The 26,777-nt window shown below is 35.3% G+C and overlaps 2 protein-coding genes across 3 annotated transcripts in view; both read left to right on the top strand.

The window, feature by feature from the left end:
* Positions 1-26,777, top strand: part of LOC130656701 (dual specificity protein phosphatase 18-like) — a 98,820-nt gene that overhangs the window by 15,763 nt on the left and 56,280 nt on the right. The gene's annotated exons all lie outside the window — the stretch shown is intronic.
* Positions 14,137-17,545, top strand: LOC130656700 (uncharacterized). The gene is made up of 2 exons (XM_057459600.1): positions 14,137-16,112; positions 16,813-17,545. The coding sequence occupies exon 1, from the start codon at positions 14,148-14,150 to the stop codon at positions 15,018-15,020; it is 873 nt and encodes a 290-aa protein (XP_057315583.1). The 5' UTR covers positions 14,137-14,147; the 3' UTR covers positions 15,021-16,112; positions 16,813-17,545.

Genomic DNA, 26,777 nt, shown 5'->3' with positions numbered 1-26,777 from the left:
TACCTGAGCTTTAACTTTCGATAGCATTTTCGTTTTAATTTAAAATTTTCAGACATGCTTGGTGAATCATGCAGCCATGATACGGTGTGCGGAAATCTTTTTAGTCGGAACATTTTTCTTTTAACAGCGTTCGATGCAGCAGGGGATGCCAACAAAGAATTTTTTTAAAAAAACCAAAGGCTATTGTTAAAAAAATAAGAATAAACAAAAAAATCCGCACACCGTTTTATCAGGGTTAAAAACAGAAGCTGATGAAAAATAACGAGATGGTCGTTGAGCTCGTAGAAACTCGTAGAAATTTTTATGATACATTTTTAAATAGAAATTTCTGCTGACTCAACAATTTTAGCCTTAAGTTAAGGATACGTCAAACCCTTTTTGCCCATGTTGAGAATAATGCGTATATTTCCTAAACTATAAAATTTAACTTATAAAAGTATATATATATATTATATATATACTTTTATAAATAAAATGGAAAGGCGTAAAAAATACAGGTGCGGATCCAGGGTTAGTCAGATAAGTCGCGTGACTAAGTGTAAATTTGACGAAAAATGTTAGCCAAGCGATTGATGTCGACAATCCAGGAGTTGCAGACGGAGCGCGTTAAAAAATCAGATTGTAATTTATTTACGGCGAAAAAAAGCCATGGTTCACAGCCCTCTCCATTTCGCCTATGGCGATGTTGACGTCAAATTTGTGCCGTCGCTACCATATAGACTGAGAGGGTTGCAAATTATAGCTTACAGATTTTGACTGATTCATTTTGACTAAGAATTAATGCGAAGAATTAATTGAAGTAACGACGAAACATCATTTTCACAGTTTATTGGATAAAAATGGTTAAAAGAGGTCATAAGCAACCATCGTCATCGAATTCAAGAATTGATAGTGTTGAGCAGAGTCAAGAGACTTTTCCGTGTATGAAATGTCACCGAAAGTTTAAAACGTATAGAGGTTTGGTACAGCACTTGAAGTATTGTAAAGTGTTGACACAGAACATTGCACAAACACAACAGGATATAAATCAACAACGAAACGTTCCAGAAGACGCAACTTCATCTCAACATCATTTTGCTGATGCTCCAGAGAAGTTTTATTGGAGTAATGTTAAAGGAAGTGAAGCAGTCAATGACATCGAGGAATGTTACAGCAGAATTGTTTATTGGAAACGAAACTTGTTTATGCTGCCTAATGGAAACGCAGGTAAATCCTACATACGTGAGACCACAAGATTGCTCAATGCGTGGATTGAAAACACACCTTTAAGAGCTATAGCATTAGAAGCTATACATATCATGCCTGCTCTGCTGCTGCAAAAACCATCACAAGCATCGAAATCTAAGGAGCACGTAGAAGCATTAAACAGACGTCTAACACAATGGTTTAAAGGAGATTTTATGAGCTTAATGGATGAGGCACAGACGATTCAAAGCCGACTACCTAAAGTAATAAAAAAGCAAGATATTGCAGTTATTTCAAGGAAGTTCCGGAACCATATGCAAAAAGGAGATGTTCATAAAGCGATTAATGTGGTGACGAACAATATGTCTGGAGGAATACTTCCTTTGAATGACGAAACTCTTGAAATGCTACGACAAAAACATCCTGAAGGAAGTGAATCATACGAAGACACGCTGATACAAGGTCCGATCAAATCAGTTAATTCCGTTGTATATGACGTCATTGACGAAGACATGATAATGCGAGCAGCGAAGACAACAAAAGGCGGCTCTGGACCATCTGGAATGGATGCGAATGGATGGATCAAAATCATAGCGTCTAGAGTTTATGGCGACACTGGAACAGATTTACGGAAAGCGATAGCTAAGTTTGCAAGAAGACTTTGCCATGAAGAAGTAAACGATAATTCTTTAGAGGCGTATTTAGGATGTCGTCTTGTGCCTTTAGACAAGAACCCTGGTCTTAGACCTATCGGAGTAGGAGAGGTTTTAAGACGCATTATTGGAAAAGCCGTGATGTACGCATCAAAGAATGATGTTATTGAATCTTGTTCAAAAATTCAGATGTGCTCCGGTCATGAATCTGGGTGCGAAGCTGCTATACATGCAATGAAAGATGCATACTCTAGTGAAGAAGCCGAATGTGTCTTATTAGTTGATGCTGCAAATGCCTTCAATAGCTTGAACCGTAGTGCAACACTTCATAATACCAAGATCATTTGCCCGATTCTAGCAACATACATCAACAACTGCTACATAAAGCCTGCGAGACTTTTTGTGATTGGTGGAACTGAACTGAGTTCAAGAGAAGGTACCACTCAAGGCGACCCGTTGGGGATGGCCATTTACGCAATAGGACTCACACCATTACTTGATAGAATGAAAAACATTGCTGATATTGATATGAAATTGGTAGCTTTTGCTGATGACTTAACAGCTGTTGGAAATTTTTCCACCATTCGGAAATGGTGGGACGAGCTCATTGTGGAAGGCCCAAAATTTGGTTACCAACCACAGCCAAAGAAATCATGGCTAATTGTGAAAGATAAGAACATTGAAGGAGCAAAAACACACTTCAAAGAAACAAATATCCAAATTACATGTACAGGAGAACGACATCTCGGAGCAGTTATTGGCAGTGAGACTTTTCGAAAAGAGTACGTTGAAGACATTGTCGCGAAATGGGTGAAAGAAATCACACTAATTTCAGAAATAGCTGTTATCGAACCACAAGCAGCTTACACATGCTATGTTAGTGGATATCAACATCGCTTCACATACTATTTACGGACCATCCCAGAAATATCATCATTACTGCGACCAGTGGAAAGTGTAATAAGACACCAACTGTTGCCGGCTATTACTGGTGGTCATATTGTAAACGATGTAGAGAGGGAGCTAATGTCCTTGCCACCACGTCTCGGGGGTCTAGGAATAAAAATCCTTGAGAATGTTTCTGACACAGAATACGAGAATTCTCGGAAAATGACGACGGAGCTCGTAAATATTCTTCTCAGACAAAATAAAAATGCGAACGAGATCAGCAAAACGAAAAGCCAAATAAAGCCAAATAAAGAAAACTTAAATCTAACAGCTTTTTTTGATTATAAAAAATGAATTATTACTGCGACTTATCGCTGAATTACGTGGTTTTAAAAAGCATAGCATTTGAATGTTTCTTATCTTAGACTACCTATACGAACTATCTAGATTTCAAGGGAGCATAGATACAGCATCAAGTATAATCATTCTTCCAACTTCGTCCAAATAAAAACGAAACAAAAATAAAGAAATGAGATATATTTTGAGATAATCATGTTTAAAAAGAGAAAGAGAACTTTTTTTTTACTGATTTATTATCATTCACATTATATAAATACAGTTCGACAAGTTAACTCTAAAGGAGGTTTTCACGAACATATTGTGAATGGCGAATTCGGCGGCGAATTAGCTGCGAAATATCTTTTTGATTTCCACGTAAAAAAACATGTAGTTAATTTAAAAATAGTTATGAAGTTAAAAACGACACTGCATAAGACTAGCTCATCCACCCGTTATTCTCCTTAATTCTGGATCAGTTGAACAAACATCTAAAGTAAAGAAGAGCAGCATAAATTCCTCTCCAGGGAAATCAAAGTGACACAGACATGTCTAACAATTTATGCTTAAGGTGTGAGTAAGGGAAAGAAGTGCTATGTATTAAAAATCGTGTAACTAAAATTGAATGGTGCTCAATGCATTGACTTAGCTATATTCCAAAAGCATTTAAAATTATCTAGATAATGATCTAAATATCATTTGAAAAAAATAATTTTACATCATAAAAAACGCCTTAAAAAATGACCCCCTTGTTTAGAAAATTTGTTCCATTTACAAAACTAAAAGATTTTCATACATTTTGTTTGCAATTTTGTATTCACTATACATATATCTCGGGAGCATTTTTGAATTATGCTTTAAATGTTTTACTTTTAAAGATATTTCCCATCAAAGTTAAGTACTAAATTATTTCCTTCGTTTCATCACAAATAGCATCATAACTCGAGTTACACCCTAATTCAAAAAAGCACCCGAGATGTAAAGACTTTTTCAAAGTTCATTATTTCGCAAATGTCTACTCACTTCCACACTTTGATCATAACGAAACAACATGGGTAAGATAACAAATAATAAGAAGAAAGGACACAGATAAAAGTAAAAAATGAAAAAATATAAAAAGTTCCGCATAAATATAACTATTGCTTTTTTATAATCTTTAATGACGGTAATTGCATTATCATGAAAGTTCGCTCGTCTGAAAGTGAGTAAAAGTTATTCCCAAGATAATGAACTTATGAACATTCAGAAATGTGTTTTTTGTGAGTACAATAAAGTTATGTGTGTTATGAATGTAAAGTAGGTTTTTTAGAATAAAGACATTTTTCCATATTGTTTTATAACTTTTTTTCTTTACTATCAAAAAGCTCATGTTCGAATCTATACGAATGTGTAAAAAAAAATTTTTTTTAATGAAATGAGATTTTTTCCCTTACTCACACCTGGTGGCAGTAACCCTTTTAAAAATTGGATTTTTTTTTTACATAATTAGTTACGAAAGGTTATTTTCAGACTATATATTCATTTTTTTCTGTTATAACACACTTATCAAAATTTTATGGCTAAAATACTATTATCTTTCACTAAAAATATTCAGCCGCAACAATTCCTCTTTAAAATAAAATTCACGAATAATTAATTAGTTCTGCCGAATATAGTTTAAGTCTATGCACTCGCGTAATTGTACAGGAAGAAATGACGTAATTATTAAAGAGAAACGTTAATAACAACAAAGATGGCGTATTATGTAGAAATTTAAGACGATCTTTTTTATGCTACCTGAGCTTTAACTTTCGATAGCATTTTCGTTTTAATTTAAAATTTTCAGACATGCTTGGTGAATCATGCAGCCATGATACGGTGTGCGGAAATCTTTTTAGTCGGAACATTTTTCTTTTAACAGCGTTCGATGCAGCAGGGGATGCTAACAAAGAATTTTTTTAAAAAAACCAAAGGCTATTGTTAAAAAAATAAGAATAAACAAAAAAATCCGCACACCGTTTTATCAGGGTTAAAAACAGAAGCTGATGAAAAATAACGAGATGGTCGTTGAGCTCGTAGAAACTCGTAGAAATTTTTATGATACATTTTTAAATAGAAATTTCTGCTGACTCAACAATTTTAGCCTTAAGTTAAGGATACGTCAAACCCTTTTTGCCCATGTTGAGAATAATGCGTATATTTCCTAAACTATAAAATTTAACTTATAAAAGTATATATATATATTATATATATACTTTTATAAATAAAATGGAAAGGCGTAAAAAATACAGGTGCGGATCCAGGGTTAGTCAGATAAGTCGCGTGACTAAGTGTAAATTTGACGAAAAATGTTAGCCAAGCGATTGATGTCGACAATCCAGGAGTTGCAGACGGAGCGCGTTAAAAAATCAGATTGTAATTTATTTACGGCGAAAAAAAGCCATGGTTCACAGCCCTCTCCATTTCGCCTATGGCGATGTTGACGTCAAATTTGTGCCGTCGCTACCATATAGACTGAGAGGGTTGCAAATTATAGCTTACAGATTTTGACTGATTCATTTTGACTAAGAATTAATGCGAAGAATTAATTGAAGTAACGACGAAACATCATTTTCACAGTTTATTGGATAAAAATGGTTAAAAGAGGTCATAAGCAACCATCGTCATCGAATTCAAGAATTGATAGTGTTGAGCAGAGTCAAGAGACTTTTCCGTGTATGAAATGTCACCGAAAGTTTAAAACGTATAGAGGTTTGGTACAGCACTTGAAGTATTGTAAAGTGTTGACACAGAACATTGCACAAACACAACAGGATATAAATCAACAACGAAACGTTCCAGAAGACGCAACTTCATCTCAACATCATTTTGCTGATGCTCCAGAGAAGTTTTATTGGAGTAATGTTAAAGGAAGTGAAGCAGTCAATGACATCGAGGAATGTTACAGCAGAATTGTTTATTGGAAACGAAACTTGTTTATGCTGCCTAATGGAAACGCAGGTAAATCCTACATACGTGAGACCACAAGATTGCTCAATGCGTGGATTGAAAACACACCTTTAAGAGCTATAGCATTAGAAGCTATACATATCATGCCTGCTCTGCTGCTGCAAAAACCATCACAAGCATCGAAATCTAAGGAGCACGTAGAAGCATTAAACAGACGTCTAACACAATGGTTTAAAGGAGATTTTATGAGCTTAATGGATGAGGCACAGACGATTCAAAGCCGACTACCTAAAGTAATAAAAAAGCAAGATATTGCAGTTATTTCAAGGAAGTTCCGGAACCATATGCAAAAAGGAGATGTTCATAAAGCGATTAATGTGGTGACGAACAATATGTCTGGAGGAATACTTCCTTTGAATGACGAAACTCTTGAAATGCTACGACAAAAACATCCTGAAGGAAGTGAATCATACGAAGACACGCTGATACAAGGTCCGATCAAATCAGTTAATTCCGTTGTATATGACGTCATTGACGAAGACATGATAATGCGAGCAGCGAAGACAACAAAAGGCGGCTCTGGACCATCTGGAATGGATGCGAATGGATGGATCAAAATCATAGCGTCTAGAGTTTATGGCGACACTGGAACAGATTTACGGAAAGCGATAGCTAAGTTTGCAAGAAGACTTTGCCATGAAGAAGTAAACGATAATTCTTTAGAGGCGTATTTAGGATGTCGTCTTGTGCCTTTAGACAAGAACCCTGGTCTTAGACCTATCGGAGTAGGAGAGGTTTTAAGACGCATTATTGGAAAAGCCGTGATGTACGCATCAAAGAATGATGTTATTGAATCTTGTTCAAAAATTCAGATGTGCTCCGGTCATGAATCTGGGTGCGAAGCTGCTATACATGCAATGAAAGATGCATACTCTAGTGAAGAAGCCGAATGTGTCTTATTAGTTGATGCTGCAAATGCCTTCAATAGCTTGAACCGTAGTGCAACACTTCATAATACCAAGATCATTTGCCCGATTCTAGCAACATACATCAACAACTGCTACATAAAGCCTGCGAGACTTTTTGTGATTGGTGGAACTGAACTGAGTTCAAGAGAAGGTACCACTCAAGGCGACCCGTTGGGGATGGCCATTTACGCAATAGGACTCACACCATTACTTGATAGAATGAAAAACATTGCTGATATTGATATGAAATTGGTAGCTTTTGCTGATGACTTAACAGCTGTTGGAAATTTTTCCACCATTCGGAAATGGTGGGACGAGCTCATTGTGGAAGGCCCAAAATTTGGTTACCAACCACAGCCAAAGAAATCATGGCTAATTGTGAAAGATAAGAACATTGAAGGAGCAAAAACACACTTCAAAGAAACAAATATCCAAATTACATGTACAGGAGAACGACATCTCGGAGCAGTTATTGGCAGTGAGACTTTTCGAAAAGAGTACGTTGAAGACATTGTCGCGAAATGGGTGAAAGAAATCACACTAATTTCAGAAATAGCTGTTATCGAACCACAAGCAGCTTACACATGCTATGTTAGTGGATATCAACATCGCTTCACATACTATTTACGGACCATCCCAGAAATATCATCATTACTGCGACCAGTGGAAAGTGTAATAAGACACCAACTGCTGCCGGCGATTACTGGTGGTCATATTGTAAACGATGTAGAGAGGGAGCTAATGTCCTTGCCACCACGTCTCGGGGGTCTAGGAATAAAAATCCTTGAGAATGTTTCTGACACAGAATACGAGAATTCTCGGAAAATGACGACGGAGCTCGTAAATATTCTTCTCAGACAAAATAAAAATGCGAACGAGATCAGCAAAACGAAAAGCCAAATAAAGTCTGAGAGAAATAAAAGCCATCAAAACATTCTGCAAGGACTATTGTCACAAATGGATGAAAGTGCTAAGAGCCAGAACGAAGCAAATCAGGAAATAGGTGCGTCAAACTGGTTGACGACTCTACCAATAAAAGAGAGTGGTTACTACCTCACAAAGGAGCAGTTTTTCGACGCATTGAGAATTCGATATAACTGGGAATTACCCAGGTTACCATTTGAATGTGCATGTGGCTCAAAGTTTGATCTTGCTCATGCGTTATCCTGCAAAAAGGGTGGGTTTGTCACACAACGTCATAACGAAGTTCGTGATATAACTGCTCAGCTTTTGAAAGAAGTGTGTAAAGACGTACGAATTGAACCGATGCTTGCTCCACTACAAAACGAACGCTTTGACCAGAAAAGTGCGATCACATCAAATGAAGCGCGATTAGATGTTAGCGCACTTGGTTTCTGGATTCCTGGCCAACGGGTATTCTGCGATGTCAGGGTCTTTGACCTTAACGCCCAGAGGTATAGGAACACAGAAATCAAACGTTGCTATGAAAGGAATGAGCAAGAAAAGAAAAGATCATACAACGAAAGGGGTTTTGCAGGTTGAAAATGGTTCTTTTACACCTTTGGTGTTTTCTACACACGGTGGGTTAGGAAGGGAATGCAAGAGATTCTATCAACGTCTTGCTGAGTTGATAGCAGATAAACGTGGTATACCAACGTCTATCGCTATGACGTTTGTCAGAACGAAAATTTGCTTTTCGTTACTCCGATCGACATTGCTATGCCTGCGTGGATCAAGATCATTGCGGCGGGATGTTAACATATCTGATATCGACATGTCTTTGACCAACACACTATCGGAAATAAGGGAATTCCGATAGCCGAAATAGTATTATATATATATTATATATTTTGAGCGGCGGTCTCTCGCTATAGAAATAGACCAAAACAAAATTATATAAAATAACGTATGTTTGAATTTTCAAGGTATCAAGCCGAATAAACGGATGATACTATGTAATTTTATAATTTCTAAGAATTATATTCATTTTGACTAATCAGTCACTCAGTCAGTCAAAAATCAAAAAGCTATGGCCCGCAACCCTCCCCATCTCACCTAAGGGGCATGTGACATCAAAATCGTGACGTAATTTTCACACTCTATGCGTAGTCCAACAATATGTGGCCCGCAGCCAGCGTAGAAAATTTAGGTTCCGTGCTGCGTGGTTACTTATAACCCGTTAGGCTATAGTTTTAACTCCCATCCGTCTGGATTAGTCAAAGACTCACGCCTTTTGGCTTGGATTCCTTCCGTACTATCATGGCTGCTGCAGAATGTTGACGCGGGTGCTTACTGATTTATTTAAAGTGTGATAATGTTGAATCTGTTCGTAAAATGCAAAAAGAACTTTCAGAAAGTGTTTATTCTCGGACATTTTTGTTATCTGGGGATATTTATCCCTTGGTTGGTAAAAGTTTTCATCGGAATTCAGGTGCAGATATATACATGTTCCGTACGAAATTGACCCGTTGTACGAGGTTGGTCACTTTTCGCGCTTGTACGAAGATGGGCAATTTTGTACGAAAATAGGCATTACAATTGCTGTACAAAAATTAGGCAACGAATAATTTGGTTTAGAAATGAATATCTAAACATTGTTAATTTTCATTCAGTAAACATGATAATATCTTAAATATTCTCTGAACGTTAATTTTTGACAATTATCTGATGATTGTACCAACATCGTACAACTTAAATAACTGTGTACGAGGTTGGGCCTACTTCACTTCTTCTACTTAACTTGAATTTTTTGATCCATACCAACTTCGTACAACTTAAATAACTGTGTACGAGGTTGGGCCTACTTCACTTCTTCTACTTAACTTGAATTTTTTTAACCATCCAACTTCGTACAACTTAAAACACCAAGAAACAGATGAAGACTACTATATATTATCATTTATGGTCTTTACATCGCTTTTTTTATTTAAAGCTATCAATAATTTCCACCAACAAAAACTGAATGCGGTTTAACGATAATCTCCCTATATCGAATTCGCACGGGTACTTCATCCGAATGTAATTGGTGATGTAATGTAAAAAAAAAAAAAATTAGCAAAGGCGCTATTCTCGTGGTAATTCCTTACATGTTTCCGTTTTTTGAACATGTGACTTTGTGGTTATCATATGTTCGGTTTTTTGTTAATAATCCAATAACATTGGTGATATTGGTGTTAAGTTGTAGATACTAGCTAAATTGCGAGATCGTCAGTTGATTACTACCGTCATCAGAATTTTCAGCCCCGTCCGGGTATGGACTAATCAATAATTCCTCGTGGTAGCGGGCCATGCTTTAGCAAGCATTCTCTATTAGCTAGGAGTATCAAATGTTGTAAAGTAGGTAAATTTTACTCACCATTTCCGTTGCTAGCGTCAAATTCGCTTGAACTGAAGAGATCGTTAGTCTGCATGATGAAAATTTATTTGATTTAATAAAAAAACGTTATTTTGAATAGTGTTGCTACGTTCTTGTTTCTGTTGTAAGAGGTCGTTTTATGGCCATTCTCAGTCTTATATATTGCTTCGGTAGGGCCGTTTGAGGGTCGTTTTTATTTATTTATTTTTTATTTTTTATTGTTCAGTCTTGTAGTTGTCATAGAAACCGATGTTTAAACTGAATGTGCGCACAGATTTATAAACGCAATTTTATCTTCAAAGCGTTTCAAGGCAAGATAGTGCCCAGGTTTCTATCATTCGTGTATGCTTTCTTGAATCCAGATGATATGCCTATCACTTATTACACAGGTTTTCTGTGTTGTTAAGATAGTATAAGTCGTTATTATCAGTATTTCATCATTACATCCAACCTCGTTTCCAGTGTTACGAATATTTATTTGTAATCTATATCAGCCTTGTATGAAAAGTTAAATTCTAGCCATATGGTTCAGTGTTAAAGTTGTATTTTCAGGAACCCTTTTATGGGTCGTAATTGTGTAATTTATTGATTGATTTATTTAAAGTGGATGAGTGTAGTTGTCATAGAATTGAGAGTTTTTTAGTCAAACCGAATGTGAGTGCAGATGGAAGATTTTGTCATGTTGTTATGGAAACGAGATTTTTTCTTCGTATCGTTTCACAGTAAGGTAGTACCAAGGTTGTAACAGCTAACTTCTGCACCCAGTTATCTCTGCTTACACAGTTATCAATATATTATATATACACATGCACGTATTATGTTCATTTTCACGCGTATGTGAGTTTGTTATTAAGTTTTTGGTCATAAATTACTTGGTTTTGTGTGTATTAATTAGTTTGTAAATTAATTTTACAACCCATTCCACAGGCTATGATATATATTTGGATATCAGACTAACAAATAAAATGGCAAAACGCTAGCATGCAGTATTTTGCTAAAATATCAAAAAACTGTTTTGGGTGTAACAATTTTTATTATGATATTAATAAACTGAATGTTATACAAATCGAATAAACGTAAAAATTATAAAAATTATATTGAAAGGCAGTGGTCAGCAGATCTCATCTTTGCTCTGATTAAATATTCCTGTATATTTTTATGCTTGGTGAAAGTCAAGAATGGTTTGGTTGGAAAAACGAGTCGCAGAGCAGGGTCGCTCTCAATTATAAACCAATACTTGTGTAGTATTCGTTTAAGCGTTGTAAATTTTTCGTGGTAAGGTAAAATAAAAGGTAGAATGTGTTTGTCTTTGTTTTGGTCTCTGTCAGCATCACCACTATTGTCAGCGGTTCTGAAATGTATTCGTTTTTTATTAAACTTGTGCGTAGAGTTAGAAAGTACGTCGGATTGCTTTAATTTGGCGATTTTCCCGAATATTTCATCAACAAGCCGACTTGTTGTATTTTCTCACTATTATAATTTATATTCTGAAATACATGAGGACTGGACGTGGTTTCATGTAGATACTTATCGTTTCTAAACGTTTATTTTATTATTATTATTATTTGCTAACGCTAAAAAGTTCGTATCCTCACCAACATCTTCAGAATTTTTTTTTTTCAAAAAATCTATTTTTTGAAAAATTGATCATACCAAAATGTGCTTCGATCATAAGCCACATGTTAGTTTAACACGTATTTATGACTTTATACTCAATAACACCAAAAAGATCAGCAAAACCACGCTGTGATTGTACCGAAATGTCTTTCCAATTGGAAGGGCACCAGCAAAACCTCGCTATTGTCATACAAAAATGTGTATAACGCCTGTTGTGGTGACCAAATTTTAATTGAATATTTTTAAATAAACGCTCTTGTTTATTTCGATGTACATATCTCACAAACAATACATACAAACTGATGTTGCAAAAAAACTACACCATCTTCTAACACAATATTTTAACTTCCTTGTAGAGACAAAAACAACCTCACCGAGTGTTCTTGGTATAACAAAGAAGGTATTCTTGAGGAACAAAACTACACACCGCAAACCTCTACCAACACCAAAACTAACGAATCTACTTGACGACATCGAAATGGAGGAGTTTAATATTAGTGAATTCGCCACACAGCCAACTGTTTCGCTAATCACGACTTCCACAAAATCAAACAGCAAACCAGCACCTAACACTAAAAGAGACGTTGACGAAATAGAACAATACATTTTAAACACGAAGCGCCACCTAGATACGAATACGAACAAAGAAAACAAAAAGACCGACTATATTGATGAGACAAAAAAGCTCTTAGATTATAATCGGCAATTGCAGATTCTCGAAATGCATCTCGCTGCTGGGACGGTTCCTTTTGGGCTAAAAATCCAGGTTCGCTCCACTATGAGTTTACCTGCTGAATTAAAAAATGAATGGAATGCCACCGTGCATTCATGTAGCAATACCTTGCTGCAAATTCTAATAAAGCACCATAGAAACAATGTAAAAAAGTGCAAAGAGGAGAGAGAGTCTTTGAAAAAGGAATTCTCCTCAGACGAACTTAACAATTTAAACAAATTATGCATACAACAACACAACGAATCGCTTACATTGAGAAACAATAAACTGAAAAGGAAAAACAGTAACCAGACTGATTTCCATGACACACCGCGAACAAGACCCTTTGTACAACAAAGCAAAGGTCAACCTAATCAAACCAGCTCAAAGAACCCAAAAAACCAACCGCCTCATCAGCGAAACCACAACCCATGACAAGATACCAATTGGAAAACATAAAAACATGCTCAACAAACTATAACATGAACATTAATTTTAAACAAAGGAAAAACGTTGTTAAAAAATGTTTTTATAGAAAAATAAAAATGAAAACTTTAAACTCACTAGTTGTAAATTTATCTCACCTCAATTTATCCAATGCGGATATATCTGTTCTCAATAAAGGACTTAAGTACGTCCCAACACCATCAGCTGTCAACACCTGTCAGCCTGTGAAAAATGCTTTTGCGAACTTGCGCAATCGTATGGCAACAAGGTATTTTTTTATTAACAAACCACACCCCCGCAATGAGCTCCATAGAAAATCTAACTGGCTTGCACCTGAACCACAACATAAAAACCTACAAAACTTTTTTGCCCTGGTAAAAAGAGATTTATGCGATTTTACCACTAAATTTCCCCTGTTGAGATGCCAGAGTAATCTTACTCGTAGCGAAAGGAAAAGTCTATTGAAATTATCAAAAAACCGAAATATAGTGATTAAAAAAGCTGATAAGGGTGGTCGTGTAGTCATCATGAGTAAAGATGACTACATTGGAAAAGTTTATGACCACCTCTCCAACAACAAATATTACGCAAAAATGAAAACTGACCCTAGCAAAGACCTTAAAACTAATATCAACAGTTTCATAGAAATTTCTCTATGTCGCCACAACATAAACAAAAACACGGCTAAATTTATAACACCACCTGAAAACACTAGAATGCCCCTATTTTACATACTGCCAAAAATTCATAAGGATGGCATTCCAGGACGACCAATAGTTTCAGCTGTTAACTCTATAACTGAAAATATCTCAGAATTTTTAAATCTTTGCCTGCAACCTCTCTTACCAAAATTAAAATCCTATGTAAAGGACACCAAACATCTAATACAACGGTTACAAACCATACCGGCACAAAATGAACACGTTTTACTTGTATCAGCAGACGTATCCTCACTTTACACCAATATCCCTCATCAAGAAGGAGTTGATGCGTGTATTCATTTCATTAGAAAATACAGAAACACACTGCCTTCATTCACACCCAATGAACATGTAATACGAACGTTGTTTTCGTTTATACTGGAAAATAACTATTTCATGTTCCTAAATGAAATATATCTGCAGTTACTTGGCACAGCCATGGGTACGAAGGTGGCACCACCATACGCATCATTATTCCTGGGTCTTTTTGAGCAGGTGTTTATTTTCGATAAGTTTCCAAATTTAATCACTATATTTCTTCGTTTCCTAGACGACATATTCTTCATATGGGAACACAGTGAAGAAGAACTACACAAATTTTTCATATATCTAAATTCAATACACCCTACAATAAAATTCACCTATGAATATTCAACAGAGGAAATTAGTTTTTTGGATACGACTATCTATTTAGATAAACGCTCGAGAAAACTCAAAACCAAATTATTTATAAAACCAACTGACAGCAGAGCACTATTACATTTTACGTCGTATCACCCTCACCATACCAAAAGGGGTATAATTTATTCGCAAGCACTCCGCTATCGCATGATAACAAGTCAAGATAGCATTTTAAAATGTGAGCTCGATGAACTTAAAAGTATTTTGCTGACCAGAGGATACAAAGATCGGCTTGTTGATGAAATATTCGGGAAAATCGCCAAATTAAAGCAATCCGACGTACTTTCTAACTCTACGCACAAGTTTAATAAAAAACGAATACATTTCAGAACCGCTGACAATAGTGGTGATGCTGACAGAGACCAAAACAAAGACAAACACATTCTACCTTTTATTTTACCTTACCACGAAAAATTTACAACGCTTAAACGAATACTACACAAGTATTGGTTTATAATTGAGAGCGACCCTGCTCTGCGACTCGTTTTTCCAACCAAACCATTCTTGACTTTCACCAAGCATAAAAATATACAGGAATATTTAATCAGAGCAAAGATGAGATCTGCTGACCACTGCCTTTCAATATAATTTTTATAATTTTTACGTTTATTCGATTTGTATAACATTCAGTTTATTAATATCATAATAAAAATTGTTACACCCAAAACAGTTTTTTGATATTTTAGCAAAATACTGCATGCTAGCGTTTTGCCATTTTATTTGTTAGTCTGATATCCAAATATATATCATAGCCTGTGGAATGGGTTGTAAAATTAATTTACAAACTAATTAATACACACAAAACCAAGTAATTTATGACCAAAAACTTAATAACAAACTCACATACGCGTGAAAATGAACATAATACGTGCATGTGTATATATAATATATTGATAACTGTGTAAGCAGAGATAACTGGGTGCAGAAGTTAGCTGTTACAACCTTGGTACTACCTTACTGTGAAACGATACGAAGAAAAAATCTCGTTTCCATAACAACATGACAAAATCTTCCATCTGCACTCACATTCGGTTTGACTAAAAAACTCTCAATTCTATGACAACTACACTCATCCACTTTAAATAAATCAATCAATAAATTACACAATTACGACCCATAAAAGGGTTCCTGAAAATACAACTTTAACACTGAACCATATGGCTAGAATTTAACTTTTCATACAAGGCTGATATAGATTACAAATAAATATTCGTAACACTGGAAACGAGGTTGGATGTAATGATGAAATACTGATAATAACGACTTATACTATCTTAACAACACAGAAAACCTGTGTAATAAGTGATAGGCATATCATCTGGATTCAAGAAAGCATACACGAATGATAGAAACCTGGGCACTATCTTGCCTTGAAACGCTTTGAAGATAAAATTGCGTTTATAAATCTGTGCGCACATTCAGTTTAAACATCGGTTTCTATGACAACTACAAGACTGAACAATAAAAAATAAAAAATAAATAAATAAAAACGACCCTCAAACGGCCCTACCGAAGCAATATATAAGACTGAGAATGGCCATAAAACGACCTCTTACAACAGAAACAAGAACGTAGCAACACTATTCAAAATAACGTTTTTTTATTAAATCAAATAAATTTTCATCATGCAGACTAACGATCTCTTCAGTTCAAGCGAATTTGACGCTAGCAACGGAAATGGTGAGTAAAATTTACCTACTTTACAACATTTGATACTCCTAGCTAATAGAGAATGCTTGCTAAAGCATGGCCCGCTACCACGAGGAATTATTGATTAGTCCATACCCGGACGGGGCTGAAAATTCTGATGACGGTAGTAATCAACTGACGATCTCGCAATTTAGCTAGTATCTACAACTTAACACCAATATCACCAATGTTATTGGATTATTAACAAAAAACCGAACATATGATAACCACAAAGTCACATGTTCAAAAAACGGAAACATGTAAGGAATTACCACGAGAATAGCGCCTTTGCTAATTTTTTTTTTTTTTACATTACATACACATTTAAAGTGAGAAGTATGTTTTTTACTCTCCAACACACCTTGAATTTATTTAAAGGTTTTCAGTATATTCGCTACGAAGAGCTAGTTGAGGGAGAGCTTTTTACAACAGACTATTAAAAACAAATACAAAAATATTTAATTAGCTAGCTATAGCTAGCTAGCTAGCTGGCTAATTGTTTTTGTAACATGAGCCTTGAACAGAATTTTCAGCATTGTGGAGGAGTTCTTTCTCAATTAATGTTTGTGTTGTTATTAGAAGCAAGAACTGGATAAGTAGCTAAGGTTGGTGATGAAAAAAACTCTTCGAATGGCTATTAGGAAACAAAGTTTGTTGAGTGAAAGGTCATGGCAAAATATATTATTTTTAGATCCAAACCATCAGGAGACTGTCTATGCAGCTCAGCATCGTATTGGTAGGTGATAATTCTCTTGTTGATGTTTTGATAATCAGTGGCGCCGTAGATTAGTGGTTATAGCTCTCGTACTCTGTGCGGGAGACCGGGGTTCGATTCCTCTTGACGGCGATTCAACATGGGCGAGTGAATGTTACCATAGCTCCGGGTTAACCCAAGCCATGTGAGGGAAATTGGGAAGATGGCGCACTGTGTGGGCCGTTGGATGTTGCCGGGAGTTGTCTAGTAGAGCGCGGGCTCTAACTGGGTCTGCGTAGCTCAAAATGAGCATTAAATACTCTAGGACTCTCCATCTACGCCATGGCCCCTCCTGGAAATAATAGACAGGGTATATCCCTCGATATTTGTGAGGCTAGCCATGTAAAATATGCACATCTGACATCCACAGAACTTTTCTTGCATCCTTCCCTTTATTCCAATCATCCTTGTTTTCAATTTGCTTTTAAAAACCAAAAGGCAAATATTTTTATTGTTTGTGATATGACTCTTTCTCCTGAGGAGGCAGTTAAAGCAGAAGCAATCAACAACTGTACCCCCAAGACATGGTCTCCTTTTCTATCAATTGCCTTGTCAACAGTAATAAAGAGAAAAATTTATACGTTTTACCCACAGTTCGCTTGTTACGGTTTCAAACTCTCTTTACACAGTGTATATTGCCACGCCCATCTATTTTACCTGATGAAGATCAGTTAGAAACTTTATTTTGTTATGAAGGTATCGTTAAGTCTGGTGTCATCAAATCATTACGTTCCCCCTTGTTCCAGGTTGCAACTTTCTTAAGCGAAAGTTGCATTTTCCTATTTCAGCATGCAAAAAGCAGAAAACTGCCCTTCGTAATTCTTCTTTTAAAGTTCAAACGAAACTTGAGTTTAGCCCTTGGAATAAACAAATATATCTGAACAAATACATGGGTTGAGGTGTGTATGTATCATGTCACATGTATGTACATTTTATCTTCATTATTCTGATCTTTCCATATTCTTACTTATTTTGTTATGATTGTGTTTCATTTTGCTGTCCATGGCCGGTGTGATCTTTTGATTCACCTAGTCATGCTGATGAAGCCTGATATTGGCAGAAACAGCAAGAGTTTATAAATATTGAAATATATTCACAATTGTCTCACTTTATTGTAGTTAATCCCTGTTAATTTTAGTACTTTTATCTATCTAAAATAAGATGTGTAAGACTGAGAGTTTATTCTTAAAAAAATGTTCTTAGGAGATTTTCTTATATGATTTTCTTAGCTTAGCGTTTCTTTTTGTCAATTTTATTAATAACTAGATAAACTGGAAGACAATTTTCGGCGATTTTTGTACCCGCTTACAGTACCCCCCAGGACCCCCAGCTGCTAAATTCAATACTAATTTAAAATATTGCTGCGCAGCAGCAATATTTTGACTAAGTCTTGAAAAAGTCTGGATCCGCCCCTGAAATATCGAACACGTTTTCAAAGTCTCTGATACTTGAGGGTAGAAGGTACAAGCATTTTACTTTTATATTGTTACAGTTATATCATTAAACTCAGCTCCCCATGGGCATATAAAAGGTGCCTGCGTTTTTTTTTCTAAAAATATATTTTTAGTTTTATTACGAAAAACTAATTTTGGTACTCCTTCGTTGATAAAAATAAATTTTTATCACATGGTAACCTCTGAATGGTACATTTTTTTCGAAAAAACAAACACCTTTGGAGAGCTGAATATCTTGATAATAATTATGTGCTAATTTTGTCTCGATATATTGAAGTCCCTGTACCTTCTACCCAAAAATGTAGAGCAACAACGAGAAAAATATGTTTACGAGATAAACAGCCTTGAACTTCAGTAATTCGAAATAAAGAAAAGAATTTCTGCTGATCCATACTGCACTCCTTCTATGTGTCTAAACCTGTCAGCCAGTCTATTCTTTGCATTTCTGCGTTTTTTTCTTTTTTCTTTCGTTGTTTCTAATGTTTTGTAGTCAGAACCTGCTATACGTGCATCGTCAATTTTTCGGAAATTATTTTTACAACTCTCGCTCAGATCTAACCTAACAATATCGAATATATTAGAAAAAGTCCAGTGAAAACCACAATTGTATAAGCAAGTGTTTATGTTCATCGCAAGTTCAATTTCCTATGAGGACGTAAACTGTTCTTTTGGGGCAAGAGACCATAATAGGTGATGGAATGATTCGTTTTGTTTTGAAGTTACTACATTTCGACATACTTCCAAAAACTTCTCGTCTCCAGGCTTTTTAAAAATCGGTTCTAAAAGTTCCTGAATAGCTGGTGGAATTGCATCCTTTATTGGCAAATGATCATGGGAGCCATTAGCTATGTCTCTTGATATGAACACCACGATTGTGGTCCGCATGGGCATAATTCGTGTTGTGGCTTTTCTAGTGTGCTGGAATAGCGCTTCAAGCTTGCTTTAACAGTTTTAGACATGGCTTTAGGTTCCCCGATATTTGATCGTATGGAGTGTCCATATATACTTTGAAATACATCAATTCTATATTTGTCAACCTCCCTTTTCCGTTGATAGCTTTTCCATCCTTTAATTTCTTTCCTACGTGAAATAAATGATCAAGTGAAAGAAAATATTTATTTTCCAAAAAATAAATATTGTCTAAAATAAGAAATATACCTTTGTAGTCACGCACTAATGCTCTTAAATTGGTCCCCATTCTCTTAGTAACGTGACACACATCTTCTTTTTTTCCGATCACTTTGGTAAGACCATAAATTTGAGCCTTGCAAACCTCTCTGTAGGAGGAGCTATCGCCGTCTCCGATGTATGGATCATAGCGCCATCCACGGTTTTCTACGGATCTTGCATATAAATCTATAACACCAGCTTTCTCCATCGCCTGTGATAACAATTACAAAAAAGGTTAAAAAAACGGGTACGAGTTGGGATTACTATGCAAATCAATGGTTACCTGAGGGCTTCCAGTATGATTCATGTAACAAGAAATTTCATGCTCAAAAAACCATTCCAGATACTCGAGATATTTCGCCATTGTCACGTTGTTGTTGTTTCTTCTTGCACGTAGGACATGACGCACTTTTGTGAACAATGTCAATGATCTTGCCAGTGTCTTGCGTAATTGCGGCAATAATACCATCTCTTGCTTGCCACCCTCTACTGTTCCATGAACAGTCAAAGCTTGTTCCACAACTGTGTAAACGTGGTGAAGAAATTACACTGTGTTTTGTTTCCAGCTCTTTTACCTCGGTTGCTGCAGAGGACATGTTTCTTACCGCCACAACAGACGTTTATGTCACTAACTTACTCGCATGATTCTTCCACGACGAATAACTGATAGGGCTACCAAGGTTTAAAATTGTGAACAGTTTGAGTGCTGGTTGACGCCTGCGACCGATTGCTCTCATATCAAGTACAGATGCTATGTTAATTTGCTATTTTTGTTGACCTTGAAAACGATTGGTTGAGTAAAATCCCTTATTTTTTTCATGCGTGGAACAATTTTCATTTTTGCAGAAAAAAAAACAATTTAGTGCTTAGACCATGATGGAATGTTTTTTTCTCCATTGCTATAATCTTTGAGTGATAAAAAGTACAACACATTTTTCTATCCAGCTCTTTTTCAATATTTTTAATATCCATTATAATATATCTATTTGGCTTGGCAAAACTTTCATCGCACAATTCGTTGTCACTGCTTTCGCTGCCACTATCATATGATTCATTATCTATTGTATCAATATTTTCCTCGGGCAAGATAATTTATCAAATTGTTCTTCCTGCCATTGTTGTTCCTAGCTATAATACGAACCGAGGTCGCTGGCAGCGATGATTCTTTTCGGTTAAATTGAAAAATGTTCTGCCTATTTTTGCAATCTTTTCAATTTTCTTTTTTTGAACGAAGATCCACTCGCACTAGCACGTCCCATATTCGATAAGATTATGATAAATGTAAATGTAAATAAAGAAAATAATAACCAGAAAATATTTTTTTAATTGTTTCAACTTGTGTTCTCAATGATATGTAGTTCGTAGGTTTTCCTCCAAGTTCATATCTACCTCAATTAATGAGTACATAATCATTTTGAAAATGTTCAAATGATCAACTTCAAAAAATACCCTCATATCTTCAGCTATTAGAAAAAAACATGCTCATGTGTGCAAGATTTAAATTCTTTTCAATTTTTAAACAAAGAAGGTTTGAAAAAAGTGTTTCTTAATTTATCCTTTCCTAATTTCCTCGATTTATAAATTTATACATTTTTTTTCAAATAAATATTCTATGAACCATTTGCTTCCCGAAGGCATAAAAATATTTGTTTTGAGAAAAAATCAAAAAAAGGGTTTGACGTATCCTTAAAATCATTTTATTATGTATTAAGGCCTATATTTTTAAGAAATAATAAAAAAAAAATGGTATAAATAAAACACTGAGTAAACAATTCAGCTATTTGGACAGCTTAAAAGAGTTAGTTTAACAATGGTCAATCTTTAAATAAAAATGTAAAATTTAGCTTGTTTTTGCAATGTTATTGTACAGAGGGATATAACTACATTTGTTTTTTTTTTCTTTTATTGAAACTTCCCTACTCAAAGCACAAGGTAAAGGAAATTCCCCCGTCCCCAGCGTTTTTTTTCTCTTTTTTCACTGGATGGCGAGACGAAAAGTAAAAAAAAAAAGAGACAAAAGGTGCTGGGACGAGTTTGTGTCCGGGCATGAAAATAAAGTCTAGAACGCAGGAACGAAATAAGAACAATTAAGGCTATGTGTTATGCCCCACTTTGTAATAATTGCCCCACTTTGTAATATCTGCACCACTTTGTAATTATCTTGCCCCACTTTGTAATACCTGCCCCACTTTGTAATAACTTTTGCCCCACTTTGTAATACCTGCCCCACTTTGTAATTCATCGTTGCCCCACTTTGTAATTTTCGGAGCTACCCCACTTTGTAATAATGTCTTGCCCCACTTTGTAATCTTTGGTTTATTTTGCTCATCAATAGCCTTTCAGACGCTTCCATAGAAAAAAGCTTTAGAAGGAGGTTGCGCGATATAAATTCAAAACGAAGCACACTGAAAGGGTACTCAAATTGGAAGTTAGTAAAAATGATAAAGTGAATATATGCTTGCAGGTACATTGCACACGTGATATTAAAATATTATAGCTGCAGTTGGATTTTTTTTTGGAAAAAAGAAAGAAAGTAAAAAAGTAAAAATTGAGCAAAAGTGTTATGTTTTTTTGTATTTGTATTTTCGAAAATGTTATCATCACCAGCTAGTATTCTCTCATGAGTTCTGTAGCGACACGCGTCACCATTATTATCAAGGTGTCAAAACAATGAAATAACTTCTGAATAATAATCATCAAGCTGTTGTGAGTTTTGATAAAGTTAGTTGTGTTGTAGCAGGTTATAGAGAGGTTTATAGCATATTATTAGCATAAAAGATAATTTATTACATACATCAAATAAACTTGGTTTTTTGGACGAGACTGGATAGGATAAGATTTTGGACATCGCATACACTTAATTTAACGGATTTTGATTTTAGGAATAGTTTTTGGACCAGACATGTTTCGCAAATTTCTTATTTTGATTTTGTTATGGAAAGTAAGGTTCGTATTGTTAAGTTACATTCATCCAATGCGAGTATGAGATAATAGCGGAGTTGATAATGAACGATGGCAATCCAAAATCCCAGTAAAAGACAGGACTGCCACTCACAGAAGCGCTTACATCAAATACTGGAGATTAAATATCAAAGAAAAACGTATCGTTATGTACTGTCGATGTCTTTTCTCGCTTTCACTGGTTAGTACCACTGACTTCAAAACATGCAAGCAAGGTTAGAATGGAGCTTGAGAAAATTTACAATTTGCCTGGGACCACTAGTATTTTACAAAGTGACCAGGGTAAAAAGTTTTATAGATCAGTTCAAAGGTATTGTCAGAGGAAAAAAATAAAAATGATTAAAAGCAGACCTTACCACCCTCAATCACAAGCCTATGAGACTCAGACATTCAATTAGAAGTCCGAGTTTATCTTACTGCACACGAAAAGGTAAGCACATTCGTTATTGTATCATTTTATATTGTTATCCTGTAACAAAAACAATAGCATATATATTTTATTCAAACTTTAGTTCGCAATTTCAACTTCGATGATTTGCCACCAGAAATTATAGAAATGATCTTGATGTTAGTATTTCAATGCAGCGATTACAACCCTCGCATATCGTTGCCACAGATGCACACTTGTGAAACGTATGTAAATTTTGGAGAATTGTTTGTGATTCCGAAAAATTATGCAAATTTTTGCCAAGAGTTTACGTACCGTATAAAAAGATCCTTCCACAAAAAAAAGCTAGAATAGCATCAAATTCAATCCGGGTGGGCATGCAAAGGATTGTAGAAAGTGCCGGCTCATTCTCTGTAATGGTGATAGACCTGAAGACCATCCTGAACCATTTGAAATAAAACACGGCATGGCTAAATTTACAACTGCTGGCCTATGGTTGGTATATAATAGAAAACACTGTGTGGAAATCGAAGAAGTGATTTTAAGTCTTTTATTCATTCCAGCTTTTATTTTCGATAGTCTTCGTTTATGTTCTAATGTTTTTTGACAAGTAAATTGCTTCCAATAAATCACACAGGTAGAAATTGTCGTATCTTTGTTCACATTTTTTATCTTTCTTTCATTCTATTTAGAAGTAGTGCTTTCTTATCTGAGTTTGATTTGTAGATATACCCGAAGTGACACGTTGCTTGCTGTAAAACAGAATTCCTCGAACTGATTAGTCTGCATGTTATGTTAAGATTGCTACAAGTTTATTTCTTATGTTATGTTATGTTATGCAAAAACACATTACCTACTGTTTGTATTATATTTCTGTTATGTTATGGTATAAAAACACTTCAGCTAGTACATTTTTTCACAAAAAGAAAGTCAGTGCATGTGATGTTACAACGCTTGCTAATAAAAATTAAAAGTAATCATTCTACTAACGTGTGACACGCGTTTCATTGAAAATAACAAGACAGAGCATCCAGAACACCGATAAAATAACAAAAGATGACGTCATAAAAATTGCATATTGGTCAGTATGCGAAAAATCGAAAATTACAAAGTGGGGCAAGACATTATTACAAAGTGGGGCAGCTCCGAAAATTACAAAGTGGGGCAACGATGAATTACAAAGTGGAGCAGCTCCGAAATTACAAGTGGGGCAAAAGTTATTACAAAGTGGGGCAGGTATTACAAAGTGGGGCAAGATAATTACAAAGTGGGGCAGATATTACAAAGTGGGGCAATTATTACAAAGTGGGGCATAACACTATGAAAAGAAATAAGAACATTGGCGCTCATTGAAATTTTACTGGTTCTTATAAAAAAGGGTTATTTGGTTTCCGACGGCAACATTTTTTCTTGCTGGAATTTATCCTAAGTTACTTTACCTGCGAAGAATAATGCCACTTTCCCTGTGATTTTGTCTCAGTGACAACTTTTTTATGACCGATCAAATTTATTATTAATATTATTAACGAGTGTTTTTTTCTGCGGTAAACTATTTTTACCAACTCAATTATTTGCCGGCAATGTTTATTCGCTGCTTTTTTTGTTTTTTACTGACTTTAAGAAGCAAAATGCTTAGAAAATGCTCTCATATCAAAAAGACAAAAAAACCTTCTGGCGCCGTAGATTAGTGGTTATAGCTCTCGTACTCTGTACGGGAGACCGGGGTTCGATTCCTCTTGACGGCGATTCAACATGGACGAGTCAATGTTACCATAGCCCCGGGTTAACCCAAGCCATGTGAGGGAAATTGGGAAGATGGCACACTGTGTGGGCCTTTGGATGTTGCCGGGAGTTGTCTAGTAGAGCGCGGGCTCTAATTGGGTCTGCGTAGCTCAAAATGGGCATTAAATAATCTAGGACTCTCCATCTAAGCCATGGCCCCTCCTGGAAATAATGGACAGGGTATATCCCTCGATATTTGTGTGGCTAGCCATGTAAAATATGCACATCTAACTATCTAACTACGGGGGTGGTGGGCTAGCATGTTTTTTCGTACCAATGATTGATTGTTCTGGGAACGAGGCTGAGCACGGTACCATATTGAAAGAAGAGAGAGAGAAAAACAAATGCTCCGTCGTAGAGACTTAATTCTTTGAAAGAATGGTCTGCGATAAATGTAAGTCTTTATATTTTAGCTAGTTTCTTGTTTAGGAAATACAAACCAACTTTATAATGGTGACATTCCAAAATTGCATGACTTTATTTATATGTTATGACCAAATAAACAGCATGTAAAACACTGTATTCCTACATCCTTTCCCAATTCTTTTGTGATTGTTCTAAAAAAAAAAGACCAACATTTAGCTAGCTAGATAGCTACTTTATTGAATTCAGCATCAAAATTTATGAAAATATGCAAATTTTAAATTTGGCACGCTTAGTACAACTGCCTGTATTAGTAGCTTAACCAGAAATGTTCTATAAAGAAATGACCACATAAATCAACTTCAGTAAAAAAGTTTGTTTGCAGTTAAATATTTACTGTCGTGGCTAGCTACAGGTATGTGACCGTACTTTTACTTTTTTTTGCTAGAAGTATGGCATTCACGTATTTCTTTTTTCTAGAAGTCGCTTGGCCAGCGGGTTAGTTGGAGAGTTGACGATGAAAAGATATTTCCTTTTTAGGGTTCTCCGTACTAGGAGCTTTTATTTACATCTCCACAACTTGAACTATGTATGCTACAAGGCTGATAATATTTTTTCAGGCTACGCTCATGTTAAGAATATTATCAAGAAGATATGATGCTCATATTAGTCAAAAAATAAAGAACATTGAGGCTGCAACGAAAAAACACTATTCTTTTTAAGAAAGCGTTAGGGAAATCTTATAGCATTTTTGCAGATGTATGTGTGTGCGTTAACAACAAAAACGAAAACAAAAAATTAGTTCCTACGAATAAAATTGCTTTTCCTATTGTTTAAAGCATTATCGGCAGAACCATATGCGTCTTGCCTATAATTTTGTTTTTCCAATACAGGACCAATGGTACCAATTAAGGGAACCGTCACATCCAACGGATTGGGATTCCTCCAAAGGATTTCTGCAATTCTCACAAAGCTAACTTTGTTTTCTCTTAGAAATCTCAATAGCTCTTTCCAGGCCTCATTTTCTAAGCATTCTTTAATAGAGGTTAATTGAACACATTGATCTGTCAATTTAGGGTGCAGGTTGTCTCGGAGATGGGTTTTTTTTGTGATCAACAACGCACCAATGATAACCTCTTCAATAATGCTTTTATCATTCGTAATACACTTTAATAAATCTAAAGAAACATTTATATACATAATCTAGTTATCCCAGGTAATAATTAATAAGTTGCAAAAAAAATGAAAGTAATGTAATCTTTTCACAGAAAAATATTTCTTAAAACGAAAAAATATGGATAGCAATAAAAACTTATGCATTATGTTTGCGCTTTGTATTTGGTTTTTACTGTTTCCAGTAGAAGGTGATTTAAATTCTTTCCCCAAATGAATGCAAGATACTCATTGCTACACACCATGGTTAATTTAACTTGGGCTGCTTGGCATATTTATTTGTAGTAATTATAACCAACCCATACAGATATTTACTGCATATGAAATATGAACATGATTTAACGTTCTGTGGATAAATAAAGGCAAAGTAGCCACATAACTTGTACTTTTTTTAAAATGACAAAATATGAGTGTAATTAGCATTTAGTTTAGAAGTCATATCCAAATTAAAAATAACTTTGAAACATTGCTATTTATTCTTATTAAATTGTCTGCATATTGACAGAATATAATTTATAGAACAAATACACTTTTCTTGACTGATCATTTTATAAGATTTTTTGTATGACATGTCAACTTATTATCATTACCATTTCCTCATTTTAACCATT

Source organism: Hydractinia symbiolongicarpus, chromosome 9 (genome assembly GCF_029227915.1).
Source record: "Hydractinia symbiolongicarpus strain clone_291-10 chromosome 9, HSymV2.1, whole genome shotgun sequence".
Taxonomy (NCBI): domain Eukaryota; kingdom Metazoa; phylum Cnidaria; class Hydrozoa; order Anthoathecata; family Hydractiniidae; genus Hydractinia; species Hydractinia symbiolongicarpus.
The sequence above is the reverse complement of the archived record's forward strand: the minus strand, read 5'-3'. Positions and strand labels throughout refer to the sequence as shown.